The 21,472-nt window shown below is 34.3% G+C and overlaps 1 protein-coding gene across 1 annotated transcript in view; it reads right to left on the bottom strand.

Annotated features, from left to right (window-relative positions):
- Positions 1 to 21,472, bottom strand: part of Lvrn (laeverin) — a 62,607-nt gene that overhangs the window by 13,024 nt on the left and 28,111 nt on the right. Inside the window, exons 10-21 of the mRNA XM_033761479.1 lie at positions 16,905 to 17,048; positions 16,208 to 16,273; positions 16,049 to 16,114; positions 15,178 to 15,350; positions 13,072 to 13,148; positions 12,511 to 12,650; positions 10,343 to 10,398; positions 8,281 to 8,434; positions 6,587 to 6,681; positions 4,337 to 4,444; positions 3,478 to 3,645; positions 3,135 to 3,272 (exon numbers count right to left, since the gene is read on the bottom strand). Of these exons, the coding sequence (XP_033617370.1) occupies positions 3,135 to 3,272; positions 3,478 to 3,645; positions 4,337 to 4,444; positions 6,587 to 6,681; positions 8,281 to 8,434; positions 10,343 to 10,398; positions 12,511 to 12,650; positions 13,072 to 13,148; positions 15,178 to 15,350; positions 16,049 to 16,114; positions 16,208 to 16,273; positions 16,905 to 17,048 (1,385 nt within the window). The remainder of the gene's footprint in view (positions 1 to 3,134; positions 3,273 to 3,477; positions 3,646 to 4,336; positions 4,445 to 6,586; positions 6,682 to 8,280; positions 8,435 to 10,342; positions 10,399 to 12,510; positions 12,651 to 13,071; positions 13,149 to 15,177; positions 15,351 to 16,048; positions 16,115 to 16,207; positions 16,274 to 16,904; positions 17,049 to 21,472) is intronic.

The raw sequence follows: 21,472 nt of genomic DNA, 5'->3' as shown, positions 1-21,472 counted from the left end.
AAATAAAACCATTAGCAAAATTGAGCAAGACTGCTATATAAAAATTAAACTAAAAATTAATGCATTCAATGTAAGCATTTACTATATGAGTAGCATACATACTGTATGAGTAGATTAGAGTGTTTCCTTGGGAAAAAGATAAAAATTTAAGCCATGGTTTTAAAAGTTCATTCATTTATAATTCTAGGACATTCTTTGCGGTTATAACAAGACTGTGACTTTTTAAAGAAATTGCTTGCATGTCTTATTAAGTGCAGTTATGCAGAGTGTTTAATAAATCACAAGAAAACAGATTTTTCAAAGAGTAGAACTTAAGCCTCAGTAGAATGTTGCCAACATTTTCCTGTCCTTTAAAAATATTCTTCTGAAAGATAAATTTTAAAACACAACTTAAAATCACTTGTATTAAGAGCAGTCTTTCTTATTGTTAGCATGCTTGTGATTGAGCACAGGTACAGTATATCTTCTGATTGTTTAAAAATAAACTGTCAGGATAGCTTTAAATTTACAGAAAAAGTTGCAAGAATGTTACATAAAATTATATATACCCTGCACCCACTTTCTCCTGTGATTCACATTACTATGATACATTTGCCTTAATGAATGAGCCAATGCTCCTCTCATTTTTAAGTGAGAAATATAGAATCATGCCATTATCATTTATCTTCTAGTCCAGTGACCTACAGTAGCTGAGTAAGTATAAATGTGGAGACTGCATCACAGTAGGACAGGACAGCTATCCAGTAGCAATGACAAATGTGTGTCTCAGGTGACATCATATAGTGGATTCCAAAAGTGCTTAAATCTGTATTGAGGTTTTAAATTGCATGTGTGCTGTGTACGGTATAAGAAGAGAGAAAAAAATTAAATGAGTGGTTGGTTTCCCCCTTATATTAGTCCTGTCCAGTTGAACTCTACAATGACAAAAATATTCTTTAAGCTATCTAATATGGTAGCCACTAGCCATACTGAGTACTTAAAACAAATAATGCAACTAGAAACTGATTTTTTTTTTTTTGGTATTGGGGATTGAACCCAGGGCCTTCACACTGAACTATATCACCAGCCCTTTTTTTAACAAAAGTTTTTACTTTGAGACGAGGTCTTGCTAAGTCAATGAGTTGCACAGGCTGTGCTTGAACTTGCAATCCTCCTCCCAGTGTCCGAGAGTGCTAGGATTACAGGTATCCACCACTACACGTAGCCGAAGGAACTGAATTTTAAATTTTATTTTACTTTAACTAATGCTAATTTAAATTTGAATATCCAACTAGGGGCTAGTATATTGGGAACTGCAGCCATATATGATTTTAAATCACTTTCAGTATACTAGAGTTACCTAAGAATCCAGTGAAAGGTACAGATTCTCTATCCTATTTTAGAAAATTCTGGTTATGAAGGCTCAGATAGTCTTGAGAAACAATGTTTATGAGTCATCCCAGATGATTCTGAACCTTTGCTAAATTTGAAAGTTTCTGTTTTGTGCTTAGTTCACCAGTCTACGTGTGGACATTTCTTGGGGTCAAGAAGCATCACTTCATTTTGATCAACTACAATAAATATTATTCTTAACACTCTTAGTGGTACAAACATACCAACAGGTACTACTAGTTATTAAGCCTGGGAACTAAATGTGAACCTGTGTCTTCTTAGACGCCAGTATTGCATCAGAAGAAACAGAGAACCTGACAGCCTGTGGTGATTACAACTTGGGGTCAGACAAATCATGACCTATTTCTTAAAAGACCTACTCTCTCCACCTTCAATTCCAAAATTGCTATTTAAGGGTCAACAGGAAATTCTGGAAGAGTCAAAAACTTGTAGCTGAAGTGAATGACTGAGCAAACTGACCAAGGCCACAGGAGGACAGATGGCTTCACAGACCAGACCCGATAAACCCAAAAGAGACGCAGGGACAGAGGCTTTTCTTAAAAGCTTCAGGAAGAGTGAAAAGACTAAGAGATGACCCCCTTTAGGGTCAAATCTCTGAAACTTCATAAATAGGGTCACTTGTGTAAATAATTTATATTTAAAACTCAATTGCCAAATTCGGAGTGGGGTGTAGGATTGAGGAAGGAGGAGATTATTTTTAATGATTGAAGAAAAGACAGAAGACATTATTTACCCCCAAGTTCTGAGAGAACCAAGGAAATGTACGGAATGTATATGGTCCTCTAAAGAAATGAACCAAGAATGACAGAATCTAAAGCAGGACAATATTCTCACTGTATAGGTAAGGTGTGTGTGTTCCACCAATGAGCTATAGGATGTTTTTATCTATACATTTTAATTTTTCTGATTAAAAACACCTCTTTTGGTGTTTTAAAGATATTCAATTAACATTTACAATAGGAAAACATTTCATTAACTTACTCTCTAAGAGAACCAACTCCATATTCTTAAGTATTTATACTCTAAATATACTTATTATTCCAAAAGGATAAACCTATTTATAAAAACTATCTTCCAAATTTTCCAATGTTTTGAACATAACTACTGGCTACCTTGTATTTCCTAAATCTATAACAAGATCTACTAAATTTACTTCTTACACACATTAATTCTAGGATTTTAGGAATGTATGGTGAAGTAATACTCTAGAAAGACAGTCATCAAGGCCCTCCTCAGTTTTTTATATGTTAATATATGTTTTACTGAACAGAGGTGCTTGGAAGCAAGCAGATTTACTCTTAAAATATTAAAAATGTTAAAAGCGCAAGAATATAGGATTTAGATATATAAAGGGAATCTGCCAAAAATTAAAGACATTGGCAACATCTAGACCAAGGGACCAGCTTGTTTCTTTAAAACATGGTGATGTCAATGAATAAAGGAATAGTGTATACTCATACTAGTAAACATTACTTGCTCAAATGTATGTCCTTTATGACAAATTTCTTTGTGGGCATAATGGGGAAACTGAGATAGATAAGAATTCTGAGCTAATCCATTTTCACATGGAAAGCCAAAATTGAGGACAAGTGATCTCTTCCCAATTGGCAATGAAAGAAAATGCAGGAACTATCATAACTTTGCGAGTCAGTGCAGAGGACTATTGTGACCTAGCTAGACTATAGTGGCACTTCTATCAAAAACCAGTTACCTGAATGAAATCAAGATCTCAGCTTCCTTACCTTTCACTCACAGCCTGCCAATTGTCGACTAAAAAGTCCTTTGCAACATATCGGCCAACTTCAGATGCTGCCACAGCTTCTATTACATTCATTTCATTAAAAGTGATGGGAGATGTGATGATGGCATACTGCATATATCTAAAAAGCGCATTTGCAAGAAGGAAGTAGGTTTTCAGAATCTAATACAGCATAAATAAGTAGACTAAAATCTCATGGTTCTAAGTTAGTAATGCACAAATATGCACACATTTTAATTCTATTAGCATTTTTGTACTTTTCTCTCTTTAGTATATAAATTACATTCTTCCACCAGTGATTTTCAAATTAAGTTGACCATAATTACCTGTTAAGTATCCAGGGGTCTTTACTGCAGCACATCGCATAAGCAAGTTGAATTCTTTCCACTTCTTCAGTTGTGTTAGTGTAGATGTTTAACAGAAAATCCCATTCTTTATCACTTCCTGAGGCAATGCCGTAGCATAAAATCACACTTTTAATCGGATAAGGTATTCTGTAAGATATAATATGCAATTATATTTCTCACAGTAGCTAAGTTATCCAGGTTGTCATATATTTAGAAGTACAAATCTAGAAAAAAATGAGACCTCAGATAAAAAATCAAAAGCAACAATCTCCAAATGAAATTGTGAGAACTATATTAGCATTATTACCTTGAGAAGAGATCATGAAATTAGCTTAGAAACTAATCTAAATTTTCAGAGAGAAGTGAGTTAGAATTGTGCAGTGTAGATCAGTTGTATCTCACTGCATTTCTTAAGAGTCCATCTCAGGTGCTATGTTAGATGTAAAGCCAAAACAATAGGCTCTTAGTCTCCGATCTCAATGAAACTGCAAACTCACAAAGAGAGAGAGAAACAGAGACAGAGAGACAGAGATAGAAAAAGAGAGAGCTACTCTGATATATTTACATATATAAAACAATAAACCATCATGAAAAATTAAAACTCAAAACAAGTGTATTAGGGTTCAGTGTGCTTATTGAGAGATCGCCAGTGACAATTCACTGTATAAATTCTAATCTTCTATTGTTATGCTCAAACCTGTAGACAATCATCTTTTAAAAAGAAATTAAAGATTAGGTGAAAGCAACACGATCACTCTCACCATGAAACTATCAAAAAGGCATAGAATTGCTGACGCTAGTAGAACAAAAACAAAGGGAATTAGACTAGTACTCTTACTTATTCTCTGGATGGCTCATCCATTTTCTGAAGAGTTCTTTTGACAGCTGAAGACAGTCTTCAAGACCGAACCCACATGCAGTTGTAAAAAGTTTTTCCAGTGATATTCTTGAAGGAAAAGACAAAAGCATTTCATTTTGCACTATTACCTTTACTCTGTCTGCTTCCAAGAATGTGTATTTTGTGAAAGGATGAGTACTTCCAAACATCTTTCCACAATATCAGGTTTATTTTAAAAAATAGCTTTTGCAGATGACAAGTGTATTTAAGATTTAGAGAAACATTTGCCAAGGAGCTCTCAGGCACCAAGAAAAGCTCCTAAGACTAGTGTATTTTAAACGTTAAAAATAAATTACTGCTATCTGTCATCTCCCTCAAACACACATGGGTATATATACTCACCACATCTGTTGCCAATTTACTCTTCCTTCCTTTTGCAATAATTGCCTGATGGATTAAAAAATATCTTTAGAGTATCTGGCCTGATGCATTTAAAAATAAAATTCTCCATACAAAGGAAAGAAGATAGTGTATTTCTTTCCCTCTATAGTTTGCTTTTCCTTGCTTAAGCATCTATTTTTTCCCCTACTTCTCCTGGCCTTTATATATGTGTCCAGGAAAACCAGGGAGCTGTATATTTTGTTCGGTTTGTTTTTATAATTGAGAAGGGGCACACACTGTGGCTCAAAACAAAACAAGTTTGGACTGGGGCTTTAGCTCAGTGGCACTGCACCTGCTTTGCAAGTGCAAGGTCTTGAGTTTGATCCCTAGTTCTGCAGAAAAACAAAACAAGTTTGAGAAAATATAGTAAAGAATAGCACTAAATAAAGGTAAATAGTACCTTTTAGTGTGTCTTGCTACCCCTGTCTGAGTTTAGGGTCTAAGTAAAGGAAGCCAGAAAATGCAAAAGCCAAATCTCTGTTGCTCCACCTCCATTTTCAACCTTGTGGAACCTGGCCTTCTGATAAATGGGCTTGGCATTTCCAAGAATGCAGGTCCACTGAGAGGCAGTTCTGGATGTTCATTTACATACCCACTCCCTTTCCCTCTCAAGCCAACTCCAACTAGCTGCAACAAGATGGTGTTCTGTGGAAATGCAGTCTGTCTCCAAAAGAAGAAATGGACCAAGATGTCACAGAAAATACACCATTTCAGTCCAAAGTAGGATAGCTTTGAGTATGTCTGGTTAATATATGTGCTGTCTAATGGAGCACAATTTTTCCTTCCCTTTCTTTGACACAATTTACCTATACCCACTCTATCCTAAACATGTCCTCCTTGTCTTCCACGTACTGGTCCATTCCATTCCATATCCTTCCTGATGCTAAAATTTCTATCTTCTCTGAAGGGTACTTTTGTGAAAGAACAATCACATTTTGTTTATTTTATATTTCTCCTTTGGTCTAACTATTTGAGCTTCCTGAAGACTAGAAGTTTAGCTTTAATGTATGCACTATTTTTGACAACAAATAGTCTTGCTAATCTGGAAGTCCAGCCTCCACATACAAACCTCAGATTATAGGGAGGACAGAAGTGCTGTAGTCCCGTGTTGCCTTTCTTTCATTTCCAGACCATCATGACAGTATGTTTATTCCCCACAGGAGGAAATTTTTCAATACTTAATCATGATCATATAAAAGTCACAGATATGTATCACTGATAACCTACCTCAGCCCTCCACCCTGCCCTCTGTGGTACTAGGGTTTGACTCAGGGCTTCATTCCTAATTCTCTCCCCATTTTTTCCCTGAGACAGGGTCTCCTTAAGTGACTAAATGGCCCAGGCTGGACTTCAATTTGCTATCCTTCTACCTCAGCCTTCAAAAATGCTAAAATTGTGCACCACCACACCTGACTACCTCATCATATATACATCATAGTAGAATTCCTGTTAACAATAACACAGAAGGAACTTTTTCTCTGTGGTCTTCATATATCTTTCATCTTGCTAGTATAGGGGTAGTTTTGCTTAACAAAGTACTCGTTTACAATTTCAACCATAGCCCGAATTCTAAGAATGTAACACTATAAACAGTGTGTTCATGCATGTGTCTAGTAGGTAAATTAAGATGCTAAGTTATTATTTCCTATGAGGATACATGTAATCTGTCAATATCAGAGCTACTGTTCTCAAATAGCACACAAACTATCTTAGTAAATAATAGCTATTAAGATTTTATTTTATGAATCTGGAAGCCCATCTATTAATAAGAATCATTTTATTCAGTTATCATCAATTAAAAATACTTACAGAGCTAGATAGTCATCCTGCAATGCTCCCACATTTTCACGAATTATAGTTGCATAAATATTCCATATTGACTTTAGTCTCTTTAATAGATATTTCTATAAACCATAAAGAAAATATACTGTTAATTCTTGCTCACAATTATGGATTTTCACTATATTCTCTTTGTAAAGATATTAATGGAAAAGTGATGTATCTTTAGATATAAGAAATTATATCTTATTTATTTCAGAAATTATCTTTACTTGTTATTAAATGTGTAACTGTTGTATTTTTTAAACTTCTCTAGGTTCAGTTCCATTATACATAAAATGTGATGTATAATAATACCAATATTATGGTGTTGCTATGAAGATTAAATAATATAATGTCTATAAGCACACTGTCTGACACATAGTAAGAACTTAATAAATATTAATTATTGCTATCATTTAATATCAGAGCAAACATTTCTGATATAAAGAAAAAATGTAGAAGTATAAAAGACTTTTTACCTTTAAACTTTCATAAATGTACATACTTACAAAAATGACTGATTCATGCTCTAGACCAGTGGTGATGAACCTATGGCACAGGTGTTATTTGTTTTTCTTTTAATAAAAAATATGTTAATATATGAGCTGCTTTTTCTAAACTAAAATCTCAGTATTCAAGTTTAATCACAGTGTTAGCACTTTGCAATAAATAAAGGGGTTTGAGATTGCAGTTTGGGCACTCAGTCTCCAAAAAGTTCACCATCACTACTCTAGACAAAATGAAGTCCTGAGTCTGAAGTAAAGCTTCTCCAACTGAGCTATCAGACAGTAAATATAAAATTATAGATGTTAGAAATGTATGAATATAACCCAGGAAGAAACTAGATGCTATTCATTGAAGCTTTTGAAAGGTATGCATTATATTTTATTTCTCTTTTCAAAACTTATTTTATTGAATAGCAATGCTATACCCAACTGAGTACCCAGTGGTACTCTGAATACTAGAAAAAAATAACATCTGGAACATGAGGTATTTGTGATGATCACCATCAGAAATTGAAGAAACTCACTTGCAATCACTATCTAACATTATCTGGTTTGCTGGGGCTGCTAACCGTCTAAAGAGTTGCTCCCTAAATTTTATTTTGATTATACTCATGCCATCTTTCTTAGCATTACTGTTTAAGATCTAATAGTGGAACTTTTTCCCTTTTATAGTCTCTTATTTTTGGTAGCATGTCATTCTTCATTCATTCGTCCATTAATTCTGATTTCCCTCTTCCTGAAACTTCTTCTTTTTCTGTACTATACCCCTCTTGTTTTACTTGCTGACCCTACAAATCAGAATATTGTAATTATGAACAAAGAGTTATTAAAAGACATTCTGTTTTGTCTACTAACATCTTAGGGAAATAGTTGTTATTAGATAATCTCCTTTTCTATAAGAAAGAAGATATTATTCCATCATTTCTGAATTCTTAGGATACACTGTTCCTTCATCAAGAACAAAATATTCTTCCAAGCTTCTCTCATGCTCATCTGCTAGATTAGGTCAATGGCTAACGTATATTCTTCTAAGTGTAAGTAACTATTGCTAGGATAATAAATGGATATATAGATAAATAGCCGACTGTGGGAAAGTTATGCCTCACAGATGTCAGTTAGAATATGGAAAAGAAGAGATGATTTATTTTAAAACTGCACAACAAAGCTTTAAATTACCTTTAATAATGGATATATATCATAGTTGCTCACATCAGAAACAAGATCCCTGGTTACCAAGTTTGCCAAGACTTCATGCCATACTATGATTTCGTCTTCTTCAGCAAGGTATTTGGTTAAATCAAGTGCTGTTTCAATCTCAATATAATTGTTTCTGTTTGATTTAAAAGAAAATATGCTCACAAAACCTTCACCTACTAAATGATTGGTACTCTTTCCACATTTGCTCTATGCTTCAGTGACAGACTTCAATATGATAAGTGAATAATTCAAGAAGCAAAAAGGTGAAGGTTTTATTGATGAGATAGAACCCAAGAAATGTTGCAAGACTTCCCATTCCAATTTGGTACCTTCAAGTGTCCAATTGAATTCCATAAGAAATCTAGGCCAAATGTTGGACTGATTATTGAGTGATAAAATATTGTGTATTTGATCTGCACTGTTGTGAGATATATCTTCCATTCAACAAATATTAATTAAAAATCATTCTCTAATTGTGTGCCAGCTACCTGTGAATACAGGCTTCTACACAGGACACCATGCTCGCCTTCCCTCAAGAGCCTTAGTGAGGAGCTGAGACTTAGCATAAGAAGTTGTTCATGAAAAGTTCAAGTAAAGCTAATGAACACTAAAAAGTGGCAAAGAAGGAAAATATACACCTGGAAAAGTCAGGGGAAAGAGGGAAAAATCAGGAAAGCCCTCATGGAGAAGGAATTTGAGAAGAATACTGAAAGATGGTAGGATTAAAATGAGTAGAGAGAGGAAGGCAGCCCAGGACAAAACGGTGAAGTTGGAATTTGTATGATGGGCATACTCATGTCATAGAGGCAGGGAGAGGTGTAGTGAGAGGTGAAGGCCAACAGGGAAAGTGCTTCAAACCCACTGAGCTCCCTGAATATCAGAGAGTAGTTTAGGTTTGGTGGCAAGGTACTTTAGGTAGTTATGAAACTAGGGTAACATGATGAAGTTGATGCCTAAAATTTTTTTCCACATTGCTAAAGAAGACGAAATGAAAAAAAAAAGGGAGAGTTATCTATAATCTAATGCAACAGGCCAAGAAGAAGATGATGAAAATTTGGTTTAGCATGAAAGCAGTGAAAGTATAAGGTCAGAATAAAAAATATGCTTCCTAAGCATAAGAGATGGAGGGAGAAAAAGAGACATTTCTGAGGTTTTAAGTTTGGGTAAAGAGAAGAATAGTGGTATTCCTGTCATACATAGAGAAACTAATAACAAGAGCAGCTTAGAGACATACGAGTTTAGAGTTTAGGTATTGAATTTAAATGACTATAGAATAAACTTAAGATAGGTATTAGCTTAGAGGCATTGATTTAGAATATCTACTGAGCATCTTATATCTGCTGGGAACTGTACATGTACATAATAAAATGGTCACTAAAATAATAATAATGAGTTATTTGAAGAAAATAATACAGTCATGGTTTGTCTTAGGAGTGCTTATACAGTAGGAAGAAGTGAAGTCAGATACATGAGAAGACCTGGGTCTGTATACTGGAGTCTCAGAAAACCAAAAAGGACATTTTCAGGAGGAAGTGTTCCACAGAACCAATGTCATAGTGACTTTAGATAGCAAAGTATTGAGCAAGGGAATAGCTACAGGTCATATAGAGAAAAAGCAGTACACATGTGACATGTATCCAGGAAATGTGACAGGCCAAAGAAAGAGAGCATATAATAACTTATTATGTATATTGCTTAATTTTATTTCCTGAAAACTTAAATTCCAAACATATATTAATTTACCTGGTTAAATATTTAGCAGCACAGCTGCACTGAATAAAGGTAATATATATGAAAGCAATATGTGTAATGACATCATCATTAAAATTATACCTCAAATTATACTTCAAAACCTCAAGTGATAGTCTATTTCTAACACATCTTAGGTTATAAAATTCCACTATGACCATAGAATTTGACTGTAATCTTAATCAGGTAAGGCCTGTGTATATGAAAGAGCCAAAATCATAGTAGTAAAGTATTATTTTTATAAAATTTTCAAGGTGTACTCTAAAACCATGAGCAAAGAGAGCATACTCACCTAGATAAGGAAAAGGCATCATCAATCAACTGTAGTCTGTGAATAACAGGAATAGCCTGCAGAAAGAGATCCATGCAGTTGCAATAAAAGATGAGAACATTTTTTAGTGAAATATTTTCAAAACAACTTAAAAGATCATTTCTGACTACTGAGCACTTTCATGTAAAGTGTCTCATCTGCAGAGAAATGGTAATTACTAGAGACAGTCCCCATAATTTATCATTGCGCATCTTTTTTGATAAGTGATCCCTCTGAACATCAACAATAATGCTAAAATATCACATAGAGTTTTATCAAAATGCTCCCTAAACTATACCATGGTAAGAAATAAAACAGGCAACCAAAATGAAAAGGCCTCTCTAAGCCAGAAAGCACACATCAAATTGTATTACAGTGTCCAAATGATTTTCAGAGGAGTTTTTAACATAGGAGGAGGCTTTAAATAAATATTGTTTATTACTATTTTGATAATACTGTGGCAACCTTTTAAATGATACATGTCTTCTGTAGATTTTACTGAGGTGACACAGTCCTACCAAGAGAGCCCTTAACACACACTCAAAGGCAAGACCAACTGCCAGTGTAACGCTTTAGGTTTCTGTCTAAATTCCTCGGCTTTGCCAGGGCATCAGATTCATTTCAGCTGCAGCTCTCCAAGAGGACCCAAAAACCTCCTGTATCATTCCTTCAACATCTCTTGGCACTTTGATATATTTTGGCCTAGAAATTTTATCTTCACAGCATTCCTCTGAGCACCTAAGCCAAGCTTAATTCTTCTATTTGTAGGAGTCTCGTTGCTTTTCTGGCAGTAACACCACATTTTCTAGATTAATATTGATAATACAAAGTCCATTTTACTTGCTCACCAATCATGTTGTAGAAAATATTTAACTCAGTTTTTCAATAAATAAATCTACACCATTTTCAAGGAATTATTGCTGTAATGGCCTAACTTAGTACTTGGTGGCTTAGAGTACTCTTAGACACTCCTAAGAATTTATCCACTCTGAAAAGGTTTGAAAAGAAAATATTAGTATAAGTGGATTTGGTAGCTTTATTCAAAATCTCAATAACTTTTTTAAAAATTCCTGAACATATTCTGAAGGCCACTTCCTGAATTGTGTCTAGCCTCTGTTAAACATAATACATGTATTATCTTATTTCATCTTCACAGCAATATTGGTCTCTTACATTCATTATACAGATATGGAAAATTGAGCTGCTGGTCAAATGAGAGGCCCAACACCACTCTTCTGATAATTGATGAACAAAAATGTGAACACACCCGAAGCTTTAGAACAATATGCTGCAATGCTGCCTGTGCTAAAAGCCTGCCATGTTTCAAAGAACTTGCAAAGAGCAATGCTGAAGCTATCTTTCAGTTTAAGCATCCTGGTTTTCTAAACGGAGTCTAAATGAATCATCCAAGTATGCACAGCAGAGCCAACTGTGCCAACTTCTGAGCAGTGTCATCCACCAGTGGACACTTGGTTTAATTCAATGTATTAAAATCTGAAAAATCTGATTAGTCTAAGCTGACCAAAACTTTAATACTTTAATGTTTATAGGTTTCACATGAATTTATAGTTGTTTACTAGAGTATTACTGATGTTTTGTGAATTTTTTTCTCTCCTCTGAGGGAGAATGGGCATTTGTATTTAGAAGTAAAATTAATATTATATATATATATATATATACATATATATATATATACACTAAGTATCTATTATGGACTTAGAAATTTTAAGTATATTATAACTATATTATCTTTAATGCTTATGATAAATATGAAATAATATTCTCATCTTAAAGTGAAAAAATGGAAATAGAACAATAAAGTAACTTGCCAGCATGTACAAAATAAATGATTAAGTGGAAAATATGTTCTGATTCCTATCTGAAAAGGTAAAATTATTTTGGAAAAGAAAGAGGAATGTTAAAAAATAAACCACAGTCAACCAAAATCACCCCTTTCTAAGGATAAGGAAAAAGCATATCTCCAGTATGGCTGGATGTGAAGAATGGGAATAGGGATAGAATCTTTTCCAAGGGAGCTCACCCTCTAAGAGAAGAGCGAATGTATATTAATAAACATAAAAATTTTAAAAATAAAAGATGACAGAGCATATGCAATAATATTTAATTAAAAACATCAAAAATAATCTTACCTTAGGATCCTTTTGAAGCTGTTGATTTAATTTCTTCCAACCTAATTTATCATAATTAACTCTATAATATCCAGTCATATTCAAATTTAAAATCACCCAGTCATTATCAGAATCTGAAATTTGCATTTCAGGGAATACTTCTACAAAAAATAGGAAAAATTTTAAATAGTATGTTTTAAAAATATTCGAATTACTTTTTTATATAATTCACTCAATTCTAAACAATGAACAATAAAAATAAAAGAAATTCTAAATAGTATATTTTACCATATAATTATGTTTTTTACATATAATGAGTTTTGATTTGAAACTTTTCTTTAAAACTATTAAAAAACTATTTTTAAGTGAGACAGCTTTTAATTGAGCTAAGAAATAATCTTTTTTTGGAGGAGGGTACCAGGGATCGAACTCAGGACCTTTCTCTTGTGAGGCAGGCAGTGGCATCACAGAGCTAAATCGCCAGCCCTGAGATAACTTTTCAAAAGCTAGACAATTTAGGATTTTATTCTCTATCTTTAAATGTGTGTATAACTGAAGATGCTTTTAAAATGTGTTACTTACTACTGCTTTTATTTAGCCAGACTAAAGATTGTGTTGTTCCATTTTTCATCCAAAGAATGGGGACAATCCACGTGCCACTTTTTGGAAGAAAAAAAATTAGTTAATTTTCAAGCATAAGAATTTATGCACAATAGAATACTCTGTCATAAAGAAAGATAAGCTTGAGTCAGTTGTAGGAAAATGGATTAACCTCGAGATCACAATGTTAAGTGAAATAAATCTGATGAACAAGCTTAAATTGTTCATTGTTTCTCTTACATGAGAAAAACAATTATAAATAAAGAGCAAATAAAAGACAATAGGAAGTAGGGTGACAGCTCTTTCTTAAATGGGAAGAGGATCAAGAGATGGAGGGAAGGGGAAAGAAAGGAAAGGGGATGAAGGAAGAATTAAGATGTGTTACATACATGTACCAACTCTGTACGAGGAATGTAAAATTATGTACTCAAACATGTACTAACAAAACATTTAAAATTCCAAAGTGTATTTACATTTTACTTTCAAAAACAATCTACATCTAATTTAATATAAAAGAGATGGTAAAATAGTGGGCTCAACTCAATTTCTTTGCTCATTCCCTCTAGATAGGTAGGACTTTGTTATGAGGATACTTTGCTGCTGTTTTGCTTTGGCATTTTGCTCACCCCTCTCCCTTGTTGTGTCTTATGGATTTCCTTTTTATACCATAGGTAACTACTAAGACTGCCTTGCATCTGAAATTTTCAAGGCCTGTTTACATGAAGTTTTAGCCACCTGGCCTGACTTGAGAGTGTTCAAATAGATACTGCATGGCCAGCCCGAATCTGTTCATGCCCAGAAAAGTGAAGGGTAATTTAAAAAGAAAAAGCTTGACAAACATTTCAAACTACTTTTCAGCATCAAGCTTTTTCCAAACCTGAAATGTGATCCACAAGAACCAGAAGGAGGGCCAGGAATTTAGCTCAGTGCAGAGTCCTGAGTTCGATCCTCAGTACCAAAAAACAAAAAAACAAAACAAAACAAAAAAAACCAAACCCTAGCAGGATATTTACATTTATTGAATGGCTACACTTTTCCCACACTGGTGGATGTGACCTGGGTGAAGCAGGAAACTGAGGAAGAACACTAGTCATCTGAAGATGTGTGCATCTTGTACCTTGACCAATATTCCAGTTTCCCTCAAATTCTCACAATGCCTGCTTCTAAGACTTTCAACTGTGGGTCCATATTTATCTGATTGCTAAAGATACCCTCTCTTCAAAAAACCACAGAAAATTATGGAGAGAGGGACTTGAGTTTTCTATTTCTTTCCCCTAGTAATTTGAAGAAAAAGAACTACCTGAAAATTTTGTTGATGGTATTTGAAAATTACTCATTTGTGCTGTTACCTATTACAATGAGATGTGAGAATCAAAACTATCAAAAACAGTTTAAAGTTATCTCACAAATTAAGAAAGGAAAGGAGAAAGTGATGAGATTACTACTCATTTTATGCTTACATTTCATTTTATGCTACTATATTTATTTTACAGATAAAGCAACTAAAACTGATAAAATAAGATTTATCTAAAGTTTGAAACTGGTGAAGTCAGTATTTGAACACAGGCCTAACTATAGCTAGAGGCATTCTAATGCTGCAGGTATGATTTTAGATACACTCACAGACACACAAGCACACAACATACACAACCATGTATAGAACAATTCCTCAGGAATATAGTTACTTTCACTTCTATTTCTAGGGAAGAGATTACTTTGCAGTAGAACATACTTTTCTCTTAACTAGCATGTGGCCACTTGTGGTACCATCATCCTATTGTTTCTTATCCATAATCCTGAATAATCCACTACCTCTGTCTGAAGGTACATAGGTCCTCACAAAGCTCTGGCCACTGGTGGGGCCCTGAACCCTGACTGAGGGAGGGGCACACCTTGAATACCTAACTGCAGATCTCTCTTCTGGCTCAGGACTTAGGGAGTCTCTCTCACTCCAGCATCCCTAAGTGCAGTCGCCTGCAGAAGGGACTGTTCCAGCAAGGGCTGTGCTTTCTCACTGCTGGCTGGTTTCCTTTGCATCAGAGCTCAAACTCAAGGAAGGCAAAGACAGAGAGGAGCAAAGCTACCTACTTGTGGGTCAGAAGAGTCTGATTTTCAACTTTTCCCAGATAAAATGGTTCCTGTTTCATGACACCACTGGACACATTTAAAGTGATGACTGGAAAACCACCCTGGTGTGTCCAACTGTCCATTATGCTTTTTATTGTTGCTGGCAAAATAATTTTACTCTGGTCATCTATAGCCTGATTTAAAAAATCATCACACACAAAAAAAACATGTATGGTTATTAGCAAATTTTGATGTAACAACCTCCTAAAAATAAAAATTCTTTTCCTGATTTATATACTGCAGTTATCCCAAATGGTTGATATTCTGGGACAAATTCAAAATTCTGTTTATTTTACACAATGACACAGAAAATTATTGGTTTTTCTTTGGTACCTAAGAGGAATTAGTTCTAGAACCATCGCAGATACCAAAATCTACAGATGCTCTTGTCCCTTATACAAAATGGAATGGTATTTACATGTGAACTGTGCACATTTTCCGACATACTGCATATCACTTTGTAATTATTTACAATGCTATGAATGCCACACAAATACAACGGTTGTTGTACTACACTGTCTAGGGAATAATAACAGAAAAAAAAGTTTGTACATGCTCAGTACAGATGCAGTTTTTCCCCTAATATTTTCCATCTGGAGTTGATTGAATCCACAGATGTGAAACCACAGCCATGGAGAGCTGCCTATGTATGTATGGTTCCTATTTCATTCATTCATTCATTCATTCACTGAGCACACACTTAGGTATTTCATTGTGACAGACTCCGTTCTATGTATGGGAATACAATGAAAAAAAAAAAAGATACAACTCTTGCCCTAAGAAAGTGTTATGATGTCAGACAAAATAGCTTCACAAGTACGTGGACAATTACCATTTGAAAGTGCTTCCATAGATCATCTTGCTCAGCATTTGAGTAAGAAAATGCCTTTAAATAAGACTGCAAAAAAAAGAGAAGTGATTTTTAAAAAATAGCATGCCAAACCTATTTGTGTTTGCTGCTATCCAGGTGATAACTATTTTGCTGACTCACCTTAAGTGCACTGATGAATAAATGCTCATTCAGGAAACTGGAAAGCATGCGGGCCATAGATGCTCCCTAGGACAGAAGAAGCCGCTCGGTATTTGAACAAAACATTCCATTTTATGAACACTATTTGAGCTGTGCTCTTGACTACAACTTATACTTTAACTCAACGTTTGAATTATTCCCAAACATACTGATGAAATAGTGAATAATCATTAGGTAAAAAAGTGAGTGAATATACTACATATAAAGAGGTCAGGGTCTATAGCAAAAAATTTAAATGAAGGTATTTATTTGAAAGAATAAATTTCTACCAAACAGAAGGGTCTGTCGTTAAAATAGCACATTAAGGGCCCAGGGATTTAGCTCAGTGGTTCAGTGGCCTGCCTTGCAAGTGCAAGGACCCGAGTTCAATCCCCCGTACCAAAAAAAAAAAAAAAAAAAAAAAAAAAAAAAGAAAAGAGAAAAGCACATTAAGTCCATACATAATGATAGATTGTATCCAGAATCTAATATGGGATTTATTAATACTTGTTAAGTCAGAATTGGTTTAACCATATTTTCTGAAACTCATTTATTGAATACAATTAAGGTATTTGTAATAAAAGTTTTAAATTGCATATCAATCTATAATCCTTAGAATCCATTTTATGCAGCTCTCTAGGAGAGTACAGAACAAAGGGAAATATATAACTGCTTTTACCTTTTTATAAGTAAATAAGTCAAAGAGTTCATTTATTTCACTTGTTTCTCTGAAATTTTCCGCCTTCATGGACACAGCTCTCAACACCAGGGCATGATCTTCGCTGAGGACACCATGTAAAAAGTTAGAAAAAAAAACCTCATTCTATAAAGGAAAAAAATTGAGCATATTAACTTCTGGGGTGTCATTCAAATATTAAATTCAGTGGTTCTAAAGTGCTTTCAAAATATTGAGGCATTTTAAATTTCAAAATATTGAAAGCATGGATATTCAATATCATACTTTCATGATAGTGAAAGGAGAAAAAAGACAACAGTTGAGATGTGTCAGTGAATTGCAATATGCCCCATATCAGATTTTCCTGAAAAGCAGAACTGTGGGATACTTTCCTTCCTATTTTGTTTCTCTTTTTTTATTTCAATTTAAAAAAAATCAATTATTGTGGTTTCTAACAGTCATATAAGTTTCCCTACAGGAGGTCCATAGTCGCCTGACAAAGCCTTCAGGAAGCAAAGTCTCTTAATTCTCTAGAATTTTATTGGGAAATGCATTAATGACTCCTTAAAATTGATCAGTCTCTCTTATATGGAGATTTACAACACAAAATGTAAATGTTATTAGATGTTCAAATTTACAAGGATGCTAACATAATTTACAACTGGAAAGAAATCCACAACTGGATCCTTGAGTTTATGGCTCATATGTTATGAGAAGACAATTTATTATATTTTAATAAAAACTGCAGAACTCTTCAAGAGGCTGGCTCTCTCAAACACATGACAAGGGCAATTTATCCCTCATGTAAAGCTAGATAGAAAACCAATTTATAGTCAGAGGATCTTGAGATGACAGAAACCAAGCAAAGATCTATGAAGAAGCCATATAGTTTGTTAATAGCCTGTAGAGTCAGGCGAGCCCCTGATAATCCACATGAAGCCTCAGGTCCCTGCTGCCTGTCTTTGGGACCCCCAAATTAACTCTCAGCCTTTGACAGTGTAAAAAAACTTTCAAATTTTATTTTACTTCCATTTGCCAATGTTCCAATCAACCTTTTCTATTATCACTTTAATTTTAATTAGTGATATACTGATCAGACTATTATCAAACTCTTCCAAAAATAAGAAAGTCAGTCATGTGGAGTAATGTGTTTTATATATATTTTTTGAGACAGGGGTTCACTATGTTTATCAGACTGTCCATGAAGTCATGATTCTCCCGCCTCAGTCTTCCAAGGAGCTGAGCTTATAAACACACACCACCATGCTTTCAAACTTTAGTGTGAACAAGGGTAACATGGTGACTTTGTCAAACTCATGCTAATTCAGTTGGCCCATGTTGGAGCCTATATTGCTAATAAACTACCCAAATACTACTGATGTTACTAGTCCAAGAATCATATTGTAAGTAGCAAGAATTTAGAGAAAACATCAGCATAGGTCTGATTCTATTAATTAGGCTCAGGTTTTATTAGTTTACCACGTAAGAGTTCTGGAGAATATCTCAGTATTGAGCCATATGTCATGAAGCACAATGTAGAAAATAGAGAAAAAAAACCAACCCATAATCATAATCACATACCTTAAGATAACCACCACTACAATATTAGTATAACTATTTCCAATCATTTCCCCTCTGCATTGATTTGTTCCCATAGTTGTACAAACATTTTATTCTGCCACCTTACTTAATATAGTATTTTCAAGTTTGCTATCTGATCTTCACAACTATCCCTTACAATGGCTCCTACATTATAAATGGAACAGAAACATAAATTTGAAAAAATAAACTAAAACTTAATAGTAATTACCACAGGGTGATCAAGTCACAGAGGATTTGCTTATTTTCAAAGTATAGCAGATAAACATTTTGTAAGAGTAAAACATTAAAATAAATATGTTGTTTTCATGTCAATGGACCATACTCATTTGCCATCTATGTTGTTTCCAGTTTTCTGTTGTTATAACCAGTTTTAATGAACACTTTTGTAGCATGTATGATGTTCCTCCTAATAGTGAGATTTTCCTATTTCAGAATAGATTGTTTGTCTTTCTTTTTCCTTTCTGGCATAAGATTTTACATAATTTTGAAGGTATCACGGTAGCCATACAAGGTAACTGTGATAAATGAGGCAAACATGTTTTCCTCAAAAAGACCCAGAAGTCTTCCTACTCTGGGCCTCTCATAAAGAAATAATGTCCCCAGCCTGTTCCTGTCCTGCTCAAGGGAAACAACATTTTTAAAAAAGTGAAATCAGCTTTTAGGGGGAAAAGATATTTAGCCATTGCCTATAGTGATTGATAAAATTGACCTATACAACCAGCACATTTCCCTGAAAGCCATGATATCCCAAAGAAGACTATTTCTACTAAAATCTATTGTTATCCTTAGAAATATAACACTATTCATTATTATCTCATTCATTGTTTTCAGATGGTAAAATAATTTCAGTTTTTAAAATGGTGCAAACAGCAATGTTCTCAGCGGACTAGTGTGAGTACTAAGTTAATTTACACAAGTGCTTGGCATAACGCCTAGCAAATACAACATGCTCTTCTTCATCATCACCATCTTCACTTGATCATAGCCAAAAGGCCGAGAAGCGATTCATCATAATTTCTTCAGAGCTCTTCTGAAGATGGAATGAGATAGCATATGTTATACTCTGTAAACACATAATGAATGCTTAGCTCGTGCTGCAGTATACACAGCTGAAGATCAGTGATATGCTGAAAGCATGAAGCTCCAGTTAAGCTCAGAGGTGTCCCACTGTTCGCCTTGGCTTGAGGACAGAGTGAGATCTTAGCAGGCTACAGGGCCCTCCACCAAGTCTGCTGTTTCCTTGGATCAGGTAGAACAAGAGACAGAGAAAGGTCATGAATCTCAGTGCTAGAATTGGAGCTTCTGGAGCAGAGAAGCACTTTATCCTTAATGTTTTCTGCATCCTTGACCACAACTTTCACATTCTGCTTTAATGACTTTCAACTCAAATTAAACCAAGCAATAGGAAAATGGAAATCTGCTCCTGCATCTGGTTCTATAAGTTTCATACTAAATTTCAATCAAATTAGTAGATTAAAAGAAAATCAAAGTTCTTGGTCTCCAGAGATCATTAAAATAAGGACCGAAGCTTTTTAAATATACAGCTCATTGTAATTCTTCTGACAAGAGTTACATTTGCTCAGCCTTACAAATGACAGAAATGTTGACTAGAAAAGAATAATTAAAAAATCAATGACAAAGGCCAGAGTTTTAGCTCAGTGGTTCTGCCACCTGCCTCGAAAGCGTAAGGTACCAATCCCTGGTATCAATCAATCAATCAATAAATAAATAATAAAAATAAAAAATCAATGACAAAAAGAAATAACTAAATGGTACAAAAAGAGAATGATGTTATAATTTTAGTTTTAAAAGTATCAGTAATGTGTTTTCATCGAGTTTTGCCTGATTCTGATAAAAGCCATTTTAATTGTAAGAGGTAACTGAAATTCACATGAATAATATAGTATATTCAATTAAGAAAATAATGTGAATTTCATTTTTTGAATTTGCTTCTTTCATTATTGACTTTAAGCACAGAGTTAATTTCAGATCCAACCAAATGCTTTAAAAAACATTTATAGATGGCATTAACCATGTGTGGTTCTATTTTATAAAAGAGATATACATACAGGTTTGTAAGTAAAGAACCTATAGAAAGAACTTTTGAAGACAACTATATGTATGTGAGGAAAAAATAAATATATTTTTGTGTATATAGATATATATACATTATAATATATTATTATATTAATAACCATGGTTACCAAGTAGCAGTTCACCATACTAATAAATGTCTGGTAGCTGATAGCCACTACTTTAAGTACCTCTTGTAATCACAGAGGTCAACAGTAACATATATTAATCTCAAGATATTTCAATAAATTTAGCATTAAAATATTTATACCAGTTTTTATTTTCCTAAATTATCATTTATACATTTTAATCAATGTATAAAATAAAAATGGCAAATAGGATGTTATTATTGTTATCATTGCCTTTATGCTTATCATCAGTGAGGCCCAGCAGTTAGGATTATAATCACAGTTCTGTACTGGTTAGAGAAAGGACCTTGAGTGAGTCACAGAACCTCTCTGTCTCCTAATCTATATAACAAAGTCCAGGCCACAGGGCCTGCGCATTGTGCACAGGACCAGTCCAGAGAGGAATGGGAGACACCGCCGAGTGACCACACTGGCTGGGAGTGTCTTCCAGGACACCTGCAAAGAGCAGGACAGCTGTCATGGGACTGGGTATCAAGAGGCTGCTTGACTTCCATGTTTCCCAGACACTGTGATTTCATAAGCAGAGAAAAGAAAGCTTTCAAAAGCCTTTGATGGGACCAAGATAGGCTTTTCAACTTTATGTTCTGTCCCCAAATCAACAAAAAGTATCTAGTTATTACTACCTTTCACAAAAGGAAGAAATTTTACTAGGAGATAATATAGTCAACCTTTGATATCTTGAGTCCCACAACCAGGGATAAAACTAGCTGAGGATCAAGAGCATATGGCAGAAAGAAAATGCATCTG

This window comes from Fukomys damarensis, unplaced genomic scaffold, assembly GCF_012274545.1.
Source record: "Fukomys damarensis isolate Sample0158 unplaced genomic scaffold, DMR_v1.0_HiC HiC_scaffold_9, whole genome shotgun sequence".
Taxonomy (NCBI): Eukaryota; Metazoa; Chordata; class Mammalia; order Rodentia; family Bathyergidae; genus Fukomys; species Fukomys damarensis.
Note: the sequence above shows the minus strand (reverse complement) of the source record. Positions and strands in the feature narration are given on the sequence as shown.